This window comes from Drosophila persimilis, unplaced genomic scaffold, assembly GCF_003286085.1.
Source record: "Drosophila persimilis strain 14011-0111.01,24,50 unplaced genomic scaffold, DperRS2 tig00000002-arrow-pilon, whole genome shotgun sequence".
Taxonomy (NCBI): domain Eukaryota; kingdom Metazoa; phylum Arthropoda; class Insecta; order Diptera; family Drosophilidae; genus Drosophila; species Drosophila persimilis.
In genome coordinates this window covers 20,920,856-20,935,671 of record NW_020825289.1, presented here as the reverse complement: position 1 = coordinate 20,935,671, position 14,816 = coordinate 20,920,856, and the positions used below count along the sequence as shown (strand labels likewise).

General features: G+C 51.5%; 4 protein-coding genes across 5 annotated transcripts; 2 read left to right on the top strand and 2 right to left on the bottom strand.

Moving 5' to 3' along the window:
• The first annotated feature begins 417 nt into the window (after positions 1-417).
• LOC6603145 (tetratricopeptide repeat protein 7B) lies at positions 418-4,135 on the top strand. 2 transcript variants are annotated; one of them, XM_026985748.1, is made up of 9 exons: positions 418-680; positions 753-1,035; positions 1,092-1,203; positions 1,263-2,196; positions 2,251-2,799; positions 3,335-3,432; positions 3,492-3,605; positions 3,670-3,866; positions 3,930-4,135. In XM_026985748.1, the coding sequence occupies exons 1-9, from the start codon at positions 551-553 to the stop codon at positions 4,060-4,062; spliced, it is 2,550 nt and encodes an 849-aa protein (XP_026841549.1). In that variant the 5' UTR covers positions 418-550; the 3' UTR covers positions 4,063-4,135. The 2 variants fall into 2 exon arrangements, with proteins under 2 accessions (XP_026841549.1, XP_026841548.1); XM_026985747.1 differs by having other exon boundaries at positions 3,305-3,432.
• A 76-nt stretch (positions 4,136-4,211) lies between these two features.
• LOC6603146 (trichohyalin) lies at positions 4,212-6,746 on the top strand. Its single transcript, XM_002028123.2, has 2 exons — positions 4,212-5,572; positions 5,631-6,746. Exons 1-2 carry the CDS (start codon positions 4,997-4,999, stop codon positions 6,642-6,644), a joined length of 1,590 nt encoding a protein of 529 aa, XP_002028159.1. The 5' UTR covers positions 4,212-4,996; the 3' UTR covers positions 6,645-6,746.
• A 1,575-nt stretch (positions 6,747-8,321) lies between these two features.
• LOC6603141 (zinc finger protein 665) lies at positions 8,322-10,095 on the bottom strand. The gene is made up of 2 exons (XM_002028124.2): positions 9,662-10,095; positions 8,322-9,601 (listed from the first exon to the last, which is right to left on the bottom strand). Exons 1-2 carry the CDS (start codon positions 10,068-10,070, stop codon positions 8,751-8,753), a joined length of 1,260 nt encoding a protein of 419 aa, XP_002028160.1. The 5' UTR covers positions 10,071-10,095; the 3' UTR covers positions 8,322-8,750.
• A 1,431-nt stretch (positions 10,096-11,526) lies between these two features.
• LOC6603142 (eukaryotic translation initiation factor 3 subunit F-2) lies at positions 11,527-13,481 on the bottom strand. Its single transcript, XM_002028125.2, has 2 exons — positions 12,446-13,481; positions 11,527-12,384 (listed from the first exon to the last, which is right to left on the bottom strand). Exons 1-2 carry the CDS (start codon positions 12,548-12,550, stop codon positions 11,623-11,625), a joined length of 867 nt encoding a protein of 288 aa, XP_002028161.1. The 5' UTR covers positions 12,551-13,481; the 3' UTR covers positions 11,527-11,622.
• Between the last annotated feature and the right edge of the window lie 1,335 nt (positions 13,482-14,816).

The following is a 14,816-nucleotide window of genomic DNA, read 5'->3' as shown; positions in this document are numbered from 1 at the left end:
TAATGTTGAGTTTTTCTCAGAATAACCCATCTATTCCATTGATGATATTATTATTCATACATTCGCTATTGTGCGTTACAAACATCTGGAAGTCTCATAATAGCCGTTCATCTCGTATCAATGAGTATCGATAGATGTATGCGGTAAATCACGTAGACTGCATGTAAGTAAACATAGATGGCGCTTTAGTATCCATGTAAAAGTCACAAAGAAATGCGATTCGATGATGTTTATTGCATGCAATCATGCTGATCATTTCAGATAATAGAGTAAATTTTCTAAAAAATGCGCTTCAAAATACATTCCATTCCAATTCCTTATCTCAGAAAACCACCGATGTCCCACAAATATATATCGATATGTTGATATATGATTAGTTTACCATCCCTAATGAAGACGAAAAATTCCAATATTGTTGCTGTAATTGGATTAAACCAAACGGAAAATGCTGTAATTAGGTGAAAAGGAAGCGTTCGACCCACACAACACACACGGAAACAGCCAGCGCGTAGCCAGAAGAGAACTCTCCAGCAGCCAAGTGTCCAGCCGGATGGCCAATCGCAATATGCGAAGCAATACAACCAAAGTCGAAGCCCTGATCGAGAGCTGTCGCAGCGAGGGCAAATGGCAGCGCGTCATCGATCTGACGGACGAGCTGAAAACGGGCTCGCCCCAGAATGGTGAGTAGAGTCTCTAGAGGATCTATATGGACATATGAATCAATCTCTTTTTGTGTCCCCCCCGCACCACAGAATGCCTGGCCAACTTTTTGGTGGGCGAGGCTCGCCTGGAGAGTTATCTTGAGGAGAATGCCTTGGTTGCTGAATCGAACTTTGGACGCGCCAAGGCGGGCTTGTCCGAGGCGCGACGCTACCTGAATCTGGCCCTTGGGGAGTGTGGCCAAAAGGCGGGCATTGCTTTGGATGCTTACCTGCTGCTGGCCAAGCTCTGCTTCGCCTGCGGCGAGTACGAGCCCAGTCTGGATAACTTTATCAAAGCGGAGCTCAACACGCTGGCCGAAAAGGAGCTGACATTGTGAGTAGATCCCATAGAGATTGAAAGGAAACTAAATCATTCTCTATCGCTTATAGACGCAGCTTGAAGATCCTGGCCGAGTCGTATGCCATCAAGGGCCTGTGCCTGGAGCACCAGACATCCAAGCCCTCGTCCAAGTTCAAGAAGGCCGAAAAGGACACGGAGATGGTAAGTGATTGCAGGATTCTCTAAAGGATGCCCTAAAGAAATGCCATACCATTTTCCAGATAAGTTGCTTTGAGCGCGCCTCAGACTTGGGTCTGCTGTATCTGCAGGAGTACGACATCGTGAGTGGCAGCAGCAGCTCCAACAACTCCACGGCCGGCTCTACGCTGAATGTGAACGCCAGTGTGCAGCAGTCGAACAGCAGCTTTGCCATCAGCAGCACCATCCCCGCCAGCGGGGCGGCCACCCACGAGGTGAACCGTCGCATGGGCGCCATCCTGGAGACGGCCCTGCAGCGGGCCCCCATTGTACTGATCAAGACGGGCAAACTGCAGGAGGCCGTGGAGCGGTACCGCATTATGCTCAATGCCATCGAGACGAGGGCCACCCAATCGCTGCGTCTGACGCTGACCCGCCAGCTGGCCGAGGTCCTGCTCCGCGGTGTATCCGGCACTATTTACGCGCCTCCGTTTACCAGCAAATCGGGAGGGAGTACGCTGCGTGGCGGCGCCTCCAAGAAGCTGTGGAAGCCGCGCAAGTACCAGGCCCGGCAGCAGTTCTCGCCACGCAACCAGCAGGAGGAGGTGATCCTCCTACTGCTCATAGCCGAGGCACTGGCCGTGCGCGACACGGTGCTGTCGCAGAGCCCCGAATTCAAGCAGGCCCGCCAGCACGCCATGGGCAATGTGACGGCCGTCTACGACCTGCTAACCCTGGCCACGGTCCGCTGGGGCCTCGTCCAGCTGCTCAACGAGTCCTTCGAGAAGGCGCTTAAGTTCAGCTTCGGCGAGCAGCACGTGTGGCGGCAGTACGGCCTCAGTCTGATGGCCGCCGAGAAGCATTCGCATGCGTTGCGGGTGCTGCAGGAGTCGATTAAGCTGACGCCCAGCGATCCGCTGCCCTGTCTTCTAGCCTCGCGGCTGTGCTACGAGAGTCTCGAGACGGTCAAACAGGGACTGGACTACGCCCAGCAGGCCCTCAAGCGGGAGATCAAGGGTGAGTGGAAAGAAATTTGAAAAGGATTTATAAATCAATATGTGTACTCTGCAGGTCTGCGTCCTTCGCGGAGCCAGCTGTTTGTCGGCATTGGACAGCAGCAGCTGGCGATCCAATCGAACCTGCGGAGCGACCGCGATGCCTGCCACAAACTGGCGCTGGAGGCCCTCGAGCGGGCCGTCCAGAACGATGGTCACGATCACCTGGCGGAGTACTATCTGTCGCTGCAGTATGCGCTGCTCAACCAGCTGCCCGAGGCTTTGGCCCACATCCGCTTCGCTCTGGCCCTGCGCATGGAGCATGCTCCCTGTCTGCACCTGTTTGCCCTCCTGCTGACGGCATCGCGACGTCCCCGGGAAGCCTTGGGCGTGGTGGAGGATGCCCTGCACGAGTTCCCCGACAATCTGCAGCTGCTGCATGTGAAGGCCCATCTGCAGCTGCATCTGGAGGACGCAGAGACGGCGCTGGCCACCGTCCAGCACATGCTGGCCGTCTGGCGGGAGGTGTACGAGGCGCAGCTGACCGGCGAGGAGGAGAAGCACTCGGACACCAAGAGCGGCGTGCATCTAGTGCACTCCTCCCAGATGTCCGACAAGGACTCGAGTAAGTTTGTGGGCCCCCACACAGGGCCTCCTATTGCATCTCAACAAATCCAAATACCAATCCATATATACTAACGTCTGTGTTCTGTACATATGTCCCCATATACAAACTATATCTTCTCGATCTTCTGCGGAATGTGTCTATTGTACAAAAACAAACAAACAAACAAATCAAAATCCAATCAAAAAACACTCAAATAATTGTAAGTTTCCGATAAAGGAGCATCTCTTGTGAGGTTCCTGCTCCGATACCTGACGATCGGGCAGGTGCCACGCATACTATTCCATTTCTACATAGTTTTGATCGATTTGCATAGCTCTCTTCAACTTTGCCTGCTTCTCTACAATATTATCTACCATTTTTGATAACACTTTCTGCCTGTTTTATGCCTGTCTTGCTTTTGTGTATATCTCTCACTCTATACTGTTCCATTTCGTTGTTGGTCTTTCTACTCTTCGAAATTCTATTTCGAACCTATTTATATAATGCTCTTGAACTCTTGAAGATTCGGTGTATGCTGCTTCTCTGGCTGCAGTTTCGCGCGTGGAGCACGCCTTGAGCGAGGCGGCCAGCTCTCTGAGCTCTTTCACGCAGCGCCCCGGACCGCGGAGACCCTGGATGCTGCAGATTGAGGTGGGTATTTGGAGCCCTTGCTTAACAACTAGTCACCTCACCCTGGATTCCCTTTTCAGATTTGGCTGCTGCTGGCGGACGTGTATTTGCGCATTGAACAGCCCAACGAGGCCCTCAACTGCATCCACGAGGCCTCGCAGATCTATCCCCTCTCGCATCAGATTATGTATATGGTATGCCAGAGCCACAGCCACCTCTTGAATGTGCTTTTATCGAATGACAACTCCCTTTTTACAGCGCGGTCAGGTACATGTGTATCTGGAGCAGTGGCGGGATGCCAAGCAATGCTACCTCAATGCCGTGGCCGCCAATCCCAATCACACGGAGGCACTGCGTGCCTTGGGCGAGACCCATTTGATCTTGGGCGAGCCCCGGCTGGCCGAGAAGATGCTCAAGGATGCGGCCAAACTGGATCCGAATTGTCCCAGAATTTGGTGGGTAATCCAACAAAAGATATATCCCCTCTATCCTGCTCATTGTCTTGGTATTTCCCATAGGTTTGCTCTGGGCAAGGTTATGGAATCCCTGGGGGATTTCTATGCGGCGGCGGATTGCTTTGCCACTTCGCTGCAGTTGGAGCCATCGTGCCCGGTGCTGCCATTTACCTCGATTCCCCTGGTCTTTGAGTAGAGAGCGATCCTCGGATCCTTTCGTTTCGTTACGTTTCGTTTTGTAGAAGATTCAACCTCGACTAACCTCAAAAGTGAACAGCAATATTACTTACTTAAACGTCTCTATAAGCCCCAAACCGGTTCGCAGTAATTAATGAACTTTTTTTTGTATTCTGTGTCCCGTCAGTATTACAACATTTCGTGTAATTATGGATCGACAGATCGATCCGCCTGTGCGTATTTGTGTGTAAATTATTAGCTAGAAAATGTTCAAGTTGTTGTATATAAATCTATCTATTCTATGCCTTCGTTGATAATAACCAATTCTATGCTCTATAAGAAGGAGTTTCATCTGCCCACGCCCCCAGAAAATGTGCTACTTTTGTTGAAAACCTCTCTCTCTCTCTTTCTTTCTCTCTAATTTATTTTCTTGGAATGTTAACTAATGGATAATGATTTGATTATAAACTATATATCTAGATATAGCCGAATTTAAAGTTAAACAAATATATGAAGAACCTTAAAACCGTTGGCTTTCGCTTGCCTTTGTCCTTGTTTAGTTACCCTGCTTTGTGTTGCATGCCACCACACTCCTTTCACTTTCCGAATTAGCTAATTGACGTTGGTAATTTCCGCATTCTGTTGGAGGCCATCATCAGACACAAATATCCCCCTTAAAGAACCTCTAAAACTGTCAGAAGGGGGGGTGCTGGCCCGAGCCTAGGGGTGGCATTGGCGGGCGTTGCCCGTGGCAACTGGGCTTTTGGCCAATCAATAAAAAAGTCAACAAGCAAGTCGGAAATGTCGGCGCAGGGCGATGGCACAGGAATTTGGGTTGATTACGTTCTAGCATCGAAATAAATCCCTGTTTAGAGCGTGGCCTCATTGGGCGAGGACTGGGACCCGATTGCCCGTACACTGTCCCATGAAGGAGCAGCAGCGACAGCCGCAGGATGACCCCAAAGCGTAAGCGTCGCGGACGCAGCGAGTCCCGGGCCAGAAGCAAAGCCAAGCTGCAGGCAGAGCATCTGCAGCTGCTGAAGGAACTGGAGTTGGCGGACAGCTGCTGCGACATTTGCCACTGCGATTGCTACAGTTCGCACGGCAGTAGTGGGAGCACGACTGGACGTGGACAGCAGTCCCAGCACGGCAAGGAGGAGGCGCTGCATCAGTTGGACAAGGAGATCCAGACCCTCGAGAATTTGCAGCGCAGGGAGAGTGCCAGAACGGGTGCCGCATCCGCAGGCAGAAGGAGTCACAGCAGCCAGCGACAGCGCAGTGCTTCCAGATCTCCGACTGAGGGGAAATCCTCGCGAGCCCAGAGCAGACGCGGCTCCGCAGAGTGCCAGACGCGTGCCTCCACATCGGCCAGGAGTCGGAGATCCAAGAGTGCCGGCAGCCAGAGGTCCAAGAGCGCCTGCAGCCAACGGAGCGACTCCCGGCAGGCACATCCGAAGGAGGAACAGGTGGAAGCGAAGCCCCAGCCACGACAGCGCCGCGGTGCTCAAAGGGATTGCAAGATGCTGCAGGTGAGTGCGAAGGCGTGGGTCCCAGCAGAATCGAAATTGAAATCTATTCTCTCCCCAGTACTTTCTGGGGCCTCTGGGAGATGCCCCCGCCCTGTCCATCCATGGCAGAGGCAAATCCAAGTCGCAGGAGAACATGGCCCTGGTGCCACTCGGCCACAAACGAGGCGATGGCAAGTCCCTGTGCGCTTCCATGGCCAATCTCTGCCTGGCGCCGACAGTGCGGGCCGCCTACCAGCAGGTCCCCGACCACGACCAGAAGATCCTCAACCGAATGGCCGTGAAGCGGAGCCAGCAGGCGGCGGACAAGGAGCACGCCTGGCTGGCGCGAAAGTACTGGGAGAACGAGCGTTTGGAGCGCCAACTGCTGAAGGTCGAGCAGGTGGAGGAGTACAAGCGGGCGGTGCATGACAAACAGTTCCAGGACTACCTGATGACCAAGGCCCGCCTCCAGGCTTTGGCGGAGCGGGATCTGGCGGAGCTGCGGCGCCTGCGGGGCGCCCTGGATGCCAAGGATGCGGCGGCCAAGCAGCGACTGGCTTCCATGCGGCTGGAGCGGGACATGACCCTCTGCCAGCGGCGCTGCGAGGAGCTGCGTCGCAGCGAGGCCGTCACCGTGCACCAGGAGGAGCAGTACCTGGACTCCACCCTGCGCAAGCGCGACATCTGCATGCGGCTCAGCCAGCGCCTCCATCGCGCCGACGAGCTGCGCGGCCAACTGCTGGAGGCCTACCTGCGGCGTCTGCAGCACGACAACTACGTGGAGCAGGCCCAGCACGAGGAGCACTGGCGCGAGCGACAGCACCTCGAGCGGCTCAAGCAGGAGCAGCTCAAGGAGGACATTCAGCGGAAGAGGAGCCAATCGCAGCGCTTTGTCGAGGGCCGCCAGCGGCGACAGGAGGCCCGGTTCCGCACGGCCAAGATCTCGGCCAGCCTGCGGGAGCTGGTGCGTCAGTCGGTCACGCCCGAAGGTGCCACCGGGTCCCAGGGCCCAGATCAGCAGGCCCTCAACACGTATGCCCAGCAGCAGGTGCACTTGGGCCGCCTCCTCTTCGAACGTTCGGCTAGGGATTGAGGCTTAGGGCTGGCTGGCTACTGGTTGTGTATATAATATCGCTAAATTGTTGTTGGTTTTTGTGTAAATAAATTGCATTTGAGATTTGAGAAAAGATCAAAACTTAGGTCAGAGATGTATCTTCTCCTATAGCCTTATCTTATCTCAAATTATGGATTAGAATCTCGATAGATCATCAATTCTTTAATCTGTTCTGTCCGGACAAACCATAATCTTCGCCTCATGTCTCATATCGGTCATCCGTTGAACCCAACATAAAATTTGGAAGCAATCCAAAGATTTGAAGTACAAAGACCCAGCAAACAATGTGCGAATCGCGTTCATCAATCCCTGGAGCTGAATGGGCAGGGCGATAACAAAAGGTACACGGAGTCGGGGGTATAGAACACAGATCTCTGGGGTCGTTATTTATGGAGGGAGAAGAGTGCTCTTATACGAGTGCAAACACATCACATCAAACCCCACCCAGAAACTACGTTCGAGGAACAGCACGTCCGAAGACACACACAGATCCGCCGAACACAAAGACAAAAAAGCCTTGATTGGGTCACCGTCTGGAGCGGAAGGCTCTCCTCTCCCTTGGAGTAGCTCACGTTTTGGCTTGGCTGAGGGGTAAACACAGGGTAAGACGAGGTGCAGCCGTAGTGAGTAACCGCATTAAGGAAATGCCAAGCATCCTACAAGGGACGGAGACAGAGAGACCGAGAGACAAGGTTATCATTGCGTCCCGCCTGTGGCTGTGAGTAATTCCACATTCCATAAATCTCCGACCTAGGCCATCCATGCGGTCACTTCCCCGAGTGTGTGTGTTTTTGTTTTTATCAAACTTAATTAGATTAACACTTTAACTACCCTTTTTGCTTCTTTTTGCTCAAGTGCATAATTGTGAGCGTTTCGTAATTGAAGCCAATGCTGTGGACCATTCAAAAGTGTCTTCACTTCCCTGACTAGTGGCTGGAGGGGAGGTGTTTGGGATGTGGTTGTGCTCTGGAGGGGCCGATCAACGCTTCGGTTGGGTCGGACTGGGGGGCGTTTAATCAGTGATGATACTACTGATCAGATGGGTCTGAAGAAGCTATAAACAGCTGGATGAAATTGGTTGGCTCTAGATCGTATGATCTTCTGCTGAAGACCTCTACTTTTTCTCCAATTCAAAATCAGAGTTTGTGGTTTTGAACTCATCAGTTTTGAACGTTCTGGAAATACTGGTATTTTACTTGCGCTTTTTTTTACAATCTGCCTTTGGATCGACCCTTCGGTTGGCACCCGGGTCTCTCTCTCTCTCTCTCTCTCTCTCTCTCTATCTCTCTCTCTCTATCTATCTCTCGCCTCTGCTTAACTTTATTAATGATTTGTGTACATATTTGATTGTTGTATTTATTGGCTGTAGACACACGGGTCGATAGACGGACGGGGGCTCTTGGTTATAGAGGGAGAGGAAGGTGATAAGGCGATAAGCCCTGTACGGGGGTTGGCTTGGGTTTCATAAGACTCTGACATTAGTGTTGAATCCTTTAATAAATATTTGAGAGAATAGAGAAATATCCAAGATAACCTTTTGAATGTTTGTAGAGGGATTATTAGGAGAGAGGGTTTCAACATGGTTTCTACCTGTTTTTTTGGAAATGATTTATAGTGTTTATTGGTTTGGTTTATTGGTTAATTTATCCATTTATTCTATATATATTTTAGTCTATATTATTATCTGGAACTATTTTTAGCTTTGTTTTGATTGTGGATGCCACCTTTTTTGCACGATTTCTTTTTGAAATTTATTTCTGTTTTGTTTTTTATATGATTTCTGGCTTCGCTTTCACCTCGAACCTCGAACCCCAAGCCCCCAGAGTGTTTCGTTTGGCAATCATCCACCATCCCAAAAATCCACACACGCGAAACGTACAAAAATGTTTGCGGCTCTTGCGACATTGAAACGGGGCGATAAGAGACGAGACGAGACGGGAAGAGACGGGATTGGACGGGACGGGATGGGGGCAACAATGTTTGCCAAATCTCCGATTGAGCAACGTCTAATCCGCGTAATACTTGATCCAGGGTACGGGACCCGGGAACCGGAACCCGAAACCCCAAAACCGGACGGACCCCGCCTCAACTCTCGATGGCGGCCTCCATCTCCAGCTGGGCCTCGATGATGTCCGCATGCTGCCGCACCATATGGTTGTTGAGATTGCCCACACTCTGGTAGCACTTGTCGCAGTAATCGCAGCCGTAGGGCTTCTCCCCCGTGTGCACCAGAATGTGGGAGCTGAGGTGGCCGCGCGTGAAGAACGACTTCTCGCAGCGATCGCACTTGAAGGGCCGCTCCATGTGCGGATCGTGCGAGCGCATGTGGGTCCGCAGATCCGACTTGGTCGGCCACGTCTTGGTGCACTTGGGGCAGGCAAAGATCCGGGGCTTCGACTCGCCCGTGTGGGTGCGCAGGTGGGAGCTCAGCTGGGTGCGCAGGACGAACTTCCGCTCGCAGTGGTCGCAGCTGAAGGGTCGCTCGGTGGAGTGCACGGACTTCACATGGTACCGCAGGCTGTGGCGACTCGCGAAGCTCTTGTGGCACTCCTCGCACTGGTACAGCAGCTCCCCCATCCCGTGCACGGCGATCATGTGCAGTTTCAGCTGGAAATTCCGCGTGAACTTCTTCTCGCACTCCGTGCAGGGATGGAGGGACCGCGGGGAGTCCGGGGAGCGGACAGCAGCAGGAGAGGATTGCGGTCGCTTCCGCTTGGGCATGGCCTTGGGGGGCTTAGGCTTCGCCAGGGGCATTTCCGGTTCTGGTACTGCTTGTGGAGCCTCTAGGTGTTCGGCTGTTTCCGTTTCGAGTTGAAGGAGAGTGCCGGTGTCCGTCTCTGGTTGGTGGAGGGGCGTGTTCAGTGGCCCGGCATCGGCATCCCAGAGAATGGGCGCCTCGTACGGACTCGAGAGGCTCTCCTGGAACTCCAGGGTATCTAGAGGGGAGCGGAGTCATCAGTCAATCAGTCATTCCGCAAGACCTCGGCACAACTCACCGAAATCCACGGTTTCCATCAGGGGCGCCACATAGGCCACCGGTTTGCCCTGCAGCACCGGCATCATTGTGTCCTCCAGGCTGCCCACCTCCCGCTCCAGACACTCGAGGACATCGTCCAGGGCCAGGGCGTCGCCGGCGGCCACCGTGTGCTGCCACTGCTCGTGGCGGGTGCGGAGCACCAGCTCCGAGTGCTCGCACTCCCGCTGGAAGTTGCGGGCATCGTGCAGCCGTCGCAGGCACAGATCGCAGATGACATCGGTGAGGCCGTCGCCGGCATCCAGCCGCAGAGTGGGCGCCAGCGCCTTCAACTCTGCGAGCAGGTGGTCGTCGTGGATGTGGCGGTAGAGCGGCGGCTGCTCCAGCAGGCAGCAGCGGCAGATCAGGGGTTGCTTCAGCAGCGAGAACATAATACTTGGGAGGGAGCGTCTGCTCGGCTCGCCGGTTGCGGGACGTCTGAGAGCAGACGGCGAGTCCGGCTCAGGCCCAGGCCCAGGCCCAGGCCCGTCCCGGTGTTGGTGATGGTGATGGCTATCAGGGCAGGCGCACCGATAGCCCTTGGCTTAAGCGATAAGACGGCGTCGCAGTGGCTGTGGATGGGGCACATGCAGGGGGGCGGGGGATCTCAAGAGAGCCGGAGATATAGACAAGCAGACAGGAGGAGGGGGCGGGGAAAGAGCCGGAGGCACCACGGAGGGAGATTCGCTAATTTGCAGTTTGTGGCTTACTAATTGAATAGCATCCATGGACGCATGTGCGTCCCTGAACCGCGATAGGGAGCCCACCATTATCTCAACGCTATATTTGGGTGGTCCGTCCGCCGCTCTCTCCTCCCGCACCTCCCTCTCGGGCGAGCACCAATCATCCCCAAATAGATTGCTCTTATCGCCGCCCTACTGAGATCTGCGGCTCATTGCGGATTCCCCATCTTTCAGTTGTTGTATTCACCCTGGACTTTCGACGGGCAAAACGGCCCCAAGGATTGGTTTAAATGATTTGCCACCCAAAGGACTAAATTCTGCGTTTCCCTAAGATTCGATTGATGTGAAAATTTGTTGGAAATTCCCTCAAAGTAAAGGGTTTCCCATAATCTCAAGAAGAAGCTGGGGAAACACACACATTTCTATTGGGGAATGATCTCATTGTCTGTTGGGGATTCAAAGGTTCATTTGTACTTGGGACTCCAGAGTGAGTACAATCAGATCGATGTATATATTCTTTTTATGAGTTCTCTGGAAAATCAGGTTAGGGCGCAACTAAAGATCAAAACTGAACTGCCTACAGATAGGATCTAGGAGCGGTCATTGACATTTAGGAACAAGAAAGAATAGTCCTGCTTTTGGATAGACATCTAGAATAGAATAGATCACAATTCAATATAGTTTCTGGATACAAGCTCTTAGAGGAAAGCCAAATTAGAGCATAGTCAATGCATATCCAACAAGCTGATCAGTCTTAGTGATCTTTGAGGCTTGGAACAAGAAAGAATAACCCTGATTTTGGATAGTCTTCAATCACAAATGATATATAGTTTCTTAATACTAGTTCTTGTGCGATCGTAGAGGTTCTGCACTCAGGCATAGCTTGAACAAAACTCATCTTATAATAGATTATATGTAACTGATCCTTCTTTGTGATATACGAGCCTTGAACGGCTATGCTTCTGCAGAGTGTTTTATGTACAAATCTAAAGAAACTCCTCTGCAAACATCTGAACAATAAAATACAAGGGTATACAAAAACTTTCCACAAGATCTTCATTCTTGGCCTCCACACATGTGAACCGAACCTCATAGAAAGTGAGCTTTAGCCGCTGATAAGACAGATACAGTAAGTACATAGCTGTATGCCCAAGCAAACAACTGATAATGATTATCGCTGGCAGTGCAGTACGTGTCGGCCGGGATAGCCCTCCCCGAAAAACGGCGCTTTATTGATTAATTGAGATCGGATTTTCAGAGCCTAAGCATCCACCATATTGGATAGACGTTCGCTGAGCTGCAGCTGGACCTTGATCATCGAGGAGAGTGTCAGCGACATGAGGAGGTCGCGCATATTGGTGTTGAACATGTGACGGAAGCGCTCCGCCTCCACCATCGGCACCGAGGTCAAAACATCGTGCAGGGCACGGCCCACGGTGTTGTCGGGGCGACGCTTGCGGTTGAGGATGTCGTTGATGTAGCGCAGCACCAGATCGAGCTTCTGCTGGATGTCCTTGGTGGCGTCCACCACTTGCTCGAGTTCTGGCAATAGGCGGCCCGCCTCCTTGGGCGGCAGTGCGCACTGCCTCCCCATGTGGCGCATGGCCACAATATCCGGCGATCCGAAGTAGATATCCATCGGCAGCAGCGAGAACATCAGGCCCTTGGTGCCCCCGGGCACGCCCGTCGCCACGGCACAGAAGATGCGCGTGTTCATGCGCTGGCCCCGCAGCGAGGTGTCCATCAGCAGATGCAGCGGCTGCCCGCTGTGGCACTGACGCTCGTAGTATTCGTGCAGCTCCACTGCTGCGGCCGAGACGGCCTTGCCGGTGCTGAACCAGCCCACAACCTTCTCCTGCGGATAGGCGATCTGCGCCAGCTCCAGCATATCGTTGTCGTACTTCAGATCCAGGTCGATGTGGCAGTTGTTGTCCCCGTGCATGCGGTGCACCACGCTGAAGCAGTTGGTGATCTCTATGCGGCCTGTTTTGCCCGCGACGATGCCCAACAAAGTTCCCAGCACCTGATCGAAAAGACATTGAGAAACGAATAGAACACTCTTTGCAGTGCGACAAAAGGATTACCTCTGGGACGTCTTTGGCGCGACGCTCGTAGGCATCGATGATCTGGAACAGCACCAGAGGGTGCAGCAGCACCTTGGACTGCAGATTGAAGTTCGAAAGCGACATAATAGAGGAGGATTACACTGTATTTTCAAAGTTACAAATGATGAAAATGGCTAGCATGGGCCGTGAGCGAAATTCCTGGAAAAAGTGAAATTGTTGTGAACTTGGCTGCGCTTGAGCACTGTTTTCCGTGCTTTTGCAACACTAGTCGTTAAAAGCAGAAAAGTTTGCCAAAAGGAAATGCGGAAAGTGAACACGAAATCAGCTGGAATTCGGATATAAAAAGGAAGCTGGAATTTTTCCTCTATTAATACGATTATGAACTTGAACCGCAATCATAAAGATCATAAGATCGTAATCGCAACAAAATATACGCAATTAATGGTCGCCGCAGGCTTTTCTAAGACTCGCACTAAATGAGCATTAAACTAAATTGAATCAGCAGACCCTAATACACTGCGAGAAATATTCCTCAAGGACAATATAATTAGTGGGGTGAGTGTTGAATATTACGCTCATCCAAAAGTGCTGATTGGTGCTATGGAGATTATGCTGATATGGCGACTATGTGCAGGTTCTGCGATAACCTGTCGTTTTGAGCAGTGCATGAGCTGATGTCTTGGCGCGCATTCAGAACCCAATCAAAGGAAACACAATCTTGTTAATGCCGCCGCCTTGGACAGTGTTAATGCTGGACTCAGAGATATGTATATACTCATAGGTACATACATATACATACATAAATGTATATATATAGATCGCACACATGGCTTGATTGCCCAGAATTGAATTCAACATTTGCATGCCTCCGCCTCACCGCCTCACCGCTACACCTACTCAATTACCCGATTACCCGATGATCCTCTGCCGAGTTGAACGTGCTCGGCTGACATTACCATTACTCTCTCGTACTATATAGAGAATCGGACCGTGATACTTCCAATAGTTCGTTCTTATATGTATATAGTATATATTATTTTTATCGCACATCCACATCCACCGCCAGAGCCAGTGCCCAGAGCCCAGAGCCCAGAGTTTTATTTTTTGTTGGTGTGTTGTGCGCTTTTCTCTGTTTGAAATAAATTGTAAATGATTTTGATTAAAATTTCCGCTTAAATTTCTCAGCCGGAATATCTGTGTCTCATTTTTCTGCTTCTATCTATCTCCCGGCTTCTCTCTCTCTCTCTCTCTATCTCTATCTCTCTGGGTTTAGTGTTTGCTTTTTTTTGTGATTTGGAAATTCTTGGGGGAAAATGATTTAGTCGCCTTTATATTAGCCAATTATATTTATGGCGCATAGTTTTCGCCAATTTCTATTTATTTTATTGCAAAATGACGCACGACACTGACATTTCTAGAGTGTCGTGCGATTGGCCTGGGGGTCTCACTGTCGTCTGTCTTGATGCGGAAGACGGGGTTTCTTTGGGTAAAAGCGTGGGAAGAATTTCTACTATAATGGGTCCTCATATGGATGGCGTGGGTAGAGCGAAAATGGCATCAGCGATGGGATTTAACCGATTGGGGGGCCCTCATTGATCTTAAAATTAGTCCTTACTTTTGATCTTATCATAATTAAACGAATATATACATACAAGTCCTACAAAGTCCCCAAAATAAATACATATATCATTTATCATAAAAAACCCCCAGCAATAGCCCACTAAGCCATTACATTTACTATCTTCGAGTATTTTGGCCATCTTACAGCCTAAGCAAACAGCATTCCTTGCCATAAACTCGAAACACTTGTGCGGATCGGATGCATAGTTCCAATGAAACCTCCACTCTTCGTTCGGGTCATAAAAACCCTGCCGAAAATTCAAATGAACTCGCGCGATGGCAATTCCCATTAAAAACGCTGCGCGCAGGCGCAGAAGAAAGTGGCGATTAATGAGCGAAAATGCGACCTTCAGACTGTGGCAGCAACAGCTGTGGCTGGCGGATGGCGGATGGCGGATGGCACACACCTGTGCACAGAAACAGGTATGTGTGTCCGAAGGAAAGGCGAAAGAAAGATTTTTCCCGAAAATAAAACCACTGCAAACCGGTGCGGTGCAGTGGAAGAGAGCGCTGGCCAACAGGTGAGAGAGAGAGAGAGAGCAGCAGAGAGCGCATTGAGCGCGGTGAGTCGCCCGCCATCACGTGCATGTACCATAGAGAGGTGGAGAGAGAGAACGTCTAGCGACTTCATTCCATTCCGATACGTGGTGCGTGGCGGTTGTGTGCGCGCAACTTTCTTTCTTTCTTTCCTTTCGGCGAAGGCGCCCACTATTGAGAGCAGAGTCGAATCAGTGGCAACAATAGCCAGAGCCAGAGCCCCAACCGACAT

Excerpts from the sequence above, each read along its gene's own strand:
- LOC6603145 (XM_026985747.1), top strand. The coding sequence starts at position 551 with ATGGCCAATCGCAATATGCGAAGCAATACAACCAAAGTCGAAGCCCTG. Across the intron at positions 1,204-1,262 it reads CCGAAAAGGACACGGAGATG|ATAAGTTGCTTTGAGCGCGC; the intron begins GTAAGTGATTGC and ends ACCATTTTCCAG. Across the intron at positions 3,606-3,669 it reads CGCATCAGATTATGTATATG|CGCGGTCAGGTACATGTGTA; the intron begins GTATGCCAGAGC and ends CCCTTTTTACAG.
- LOC6603146 (XM_002028123.2), top strand. The coding sequence starts at position 4,997 with ATGACCCCAAAGCGTAAGCGTCGCGGACGCAGCGAGTCCCGGGCCAGA. Across the intron at positions 5,573-5,630 it reads GGGATTGCAAGATGCTGCAG|TACTTTCTGGGGCCTCTGGG; the intron begins GTGAGTGCGAAG and ends TTCTCTCCCCAG.
- LOC6603141 (XM_002028124.2), bottom strand. The coding sequence starts at position 10,070 with ATGTTCTCGCTGCTGAAGCAACCCCTGATCTGCCGCTGCTGCCTGCTG. Across the intron at positions 9,602-9,661 it reads GATGGAAACCGTGGATTTCG|ATACCCTGGAGTTCCAGGAG; the intron begins GTGAGTTGTGCC and ends GCTCCCCTCTAG.
- LOC6603142 (XM_002028125.2), bottom strand. The coding sequence starts at position 12,550 with ATGTCGCTTTCGAACTTCAATCTGCAGTCCAAGGTGCTGCTGCACCCT. Across the intron at positions 12,385-12,445 it reads GCGCCAAAGACGTCCCAGAG|GTGCTGGGAACTTTGTTGGG; the intron begins GTAATCCTTTTG and ends CTTTTCGATCAG.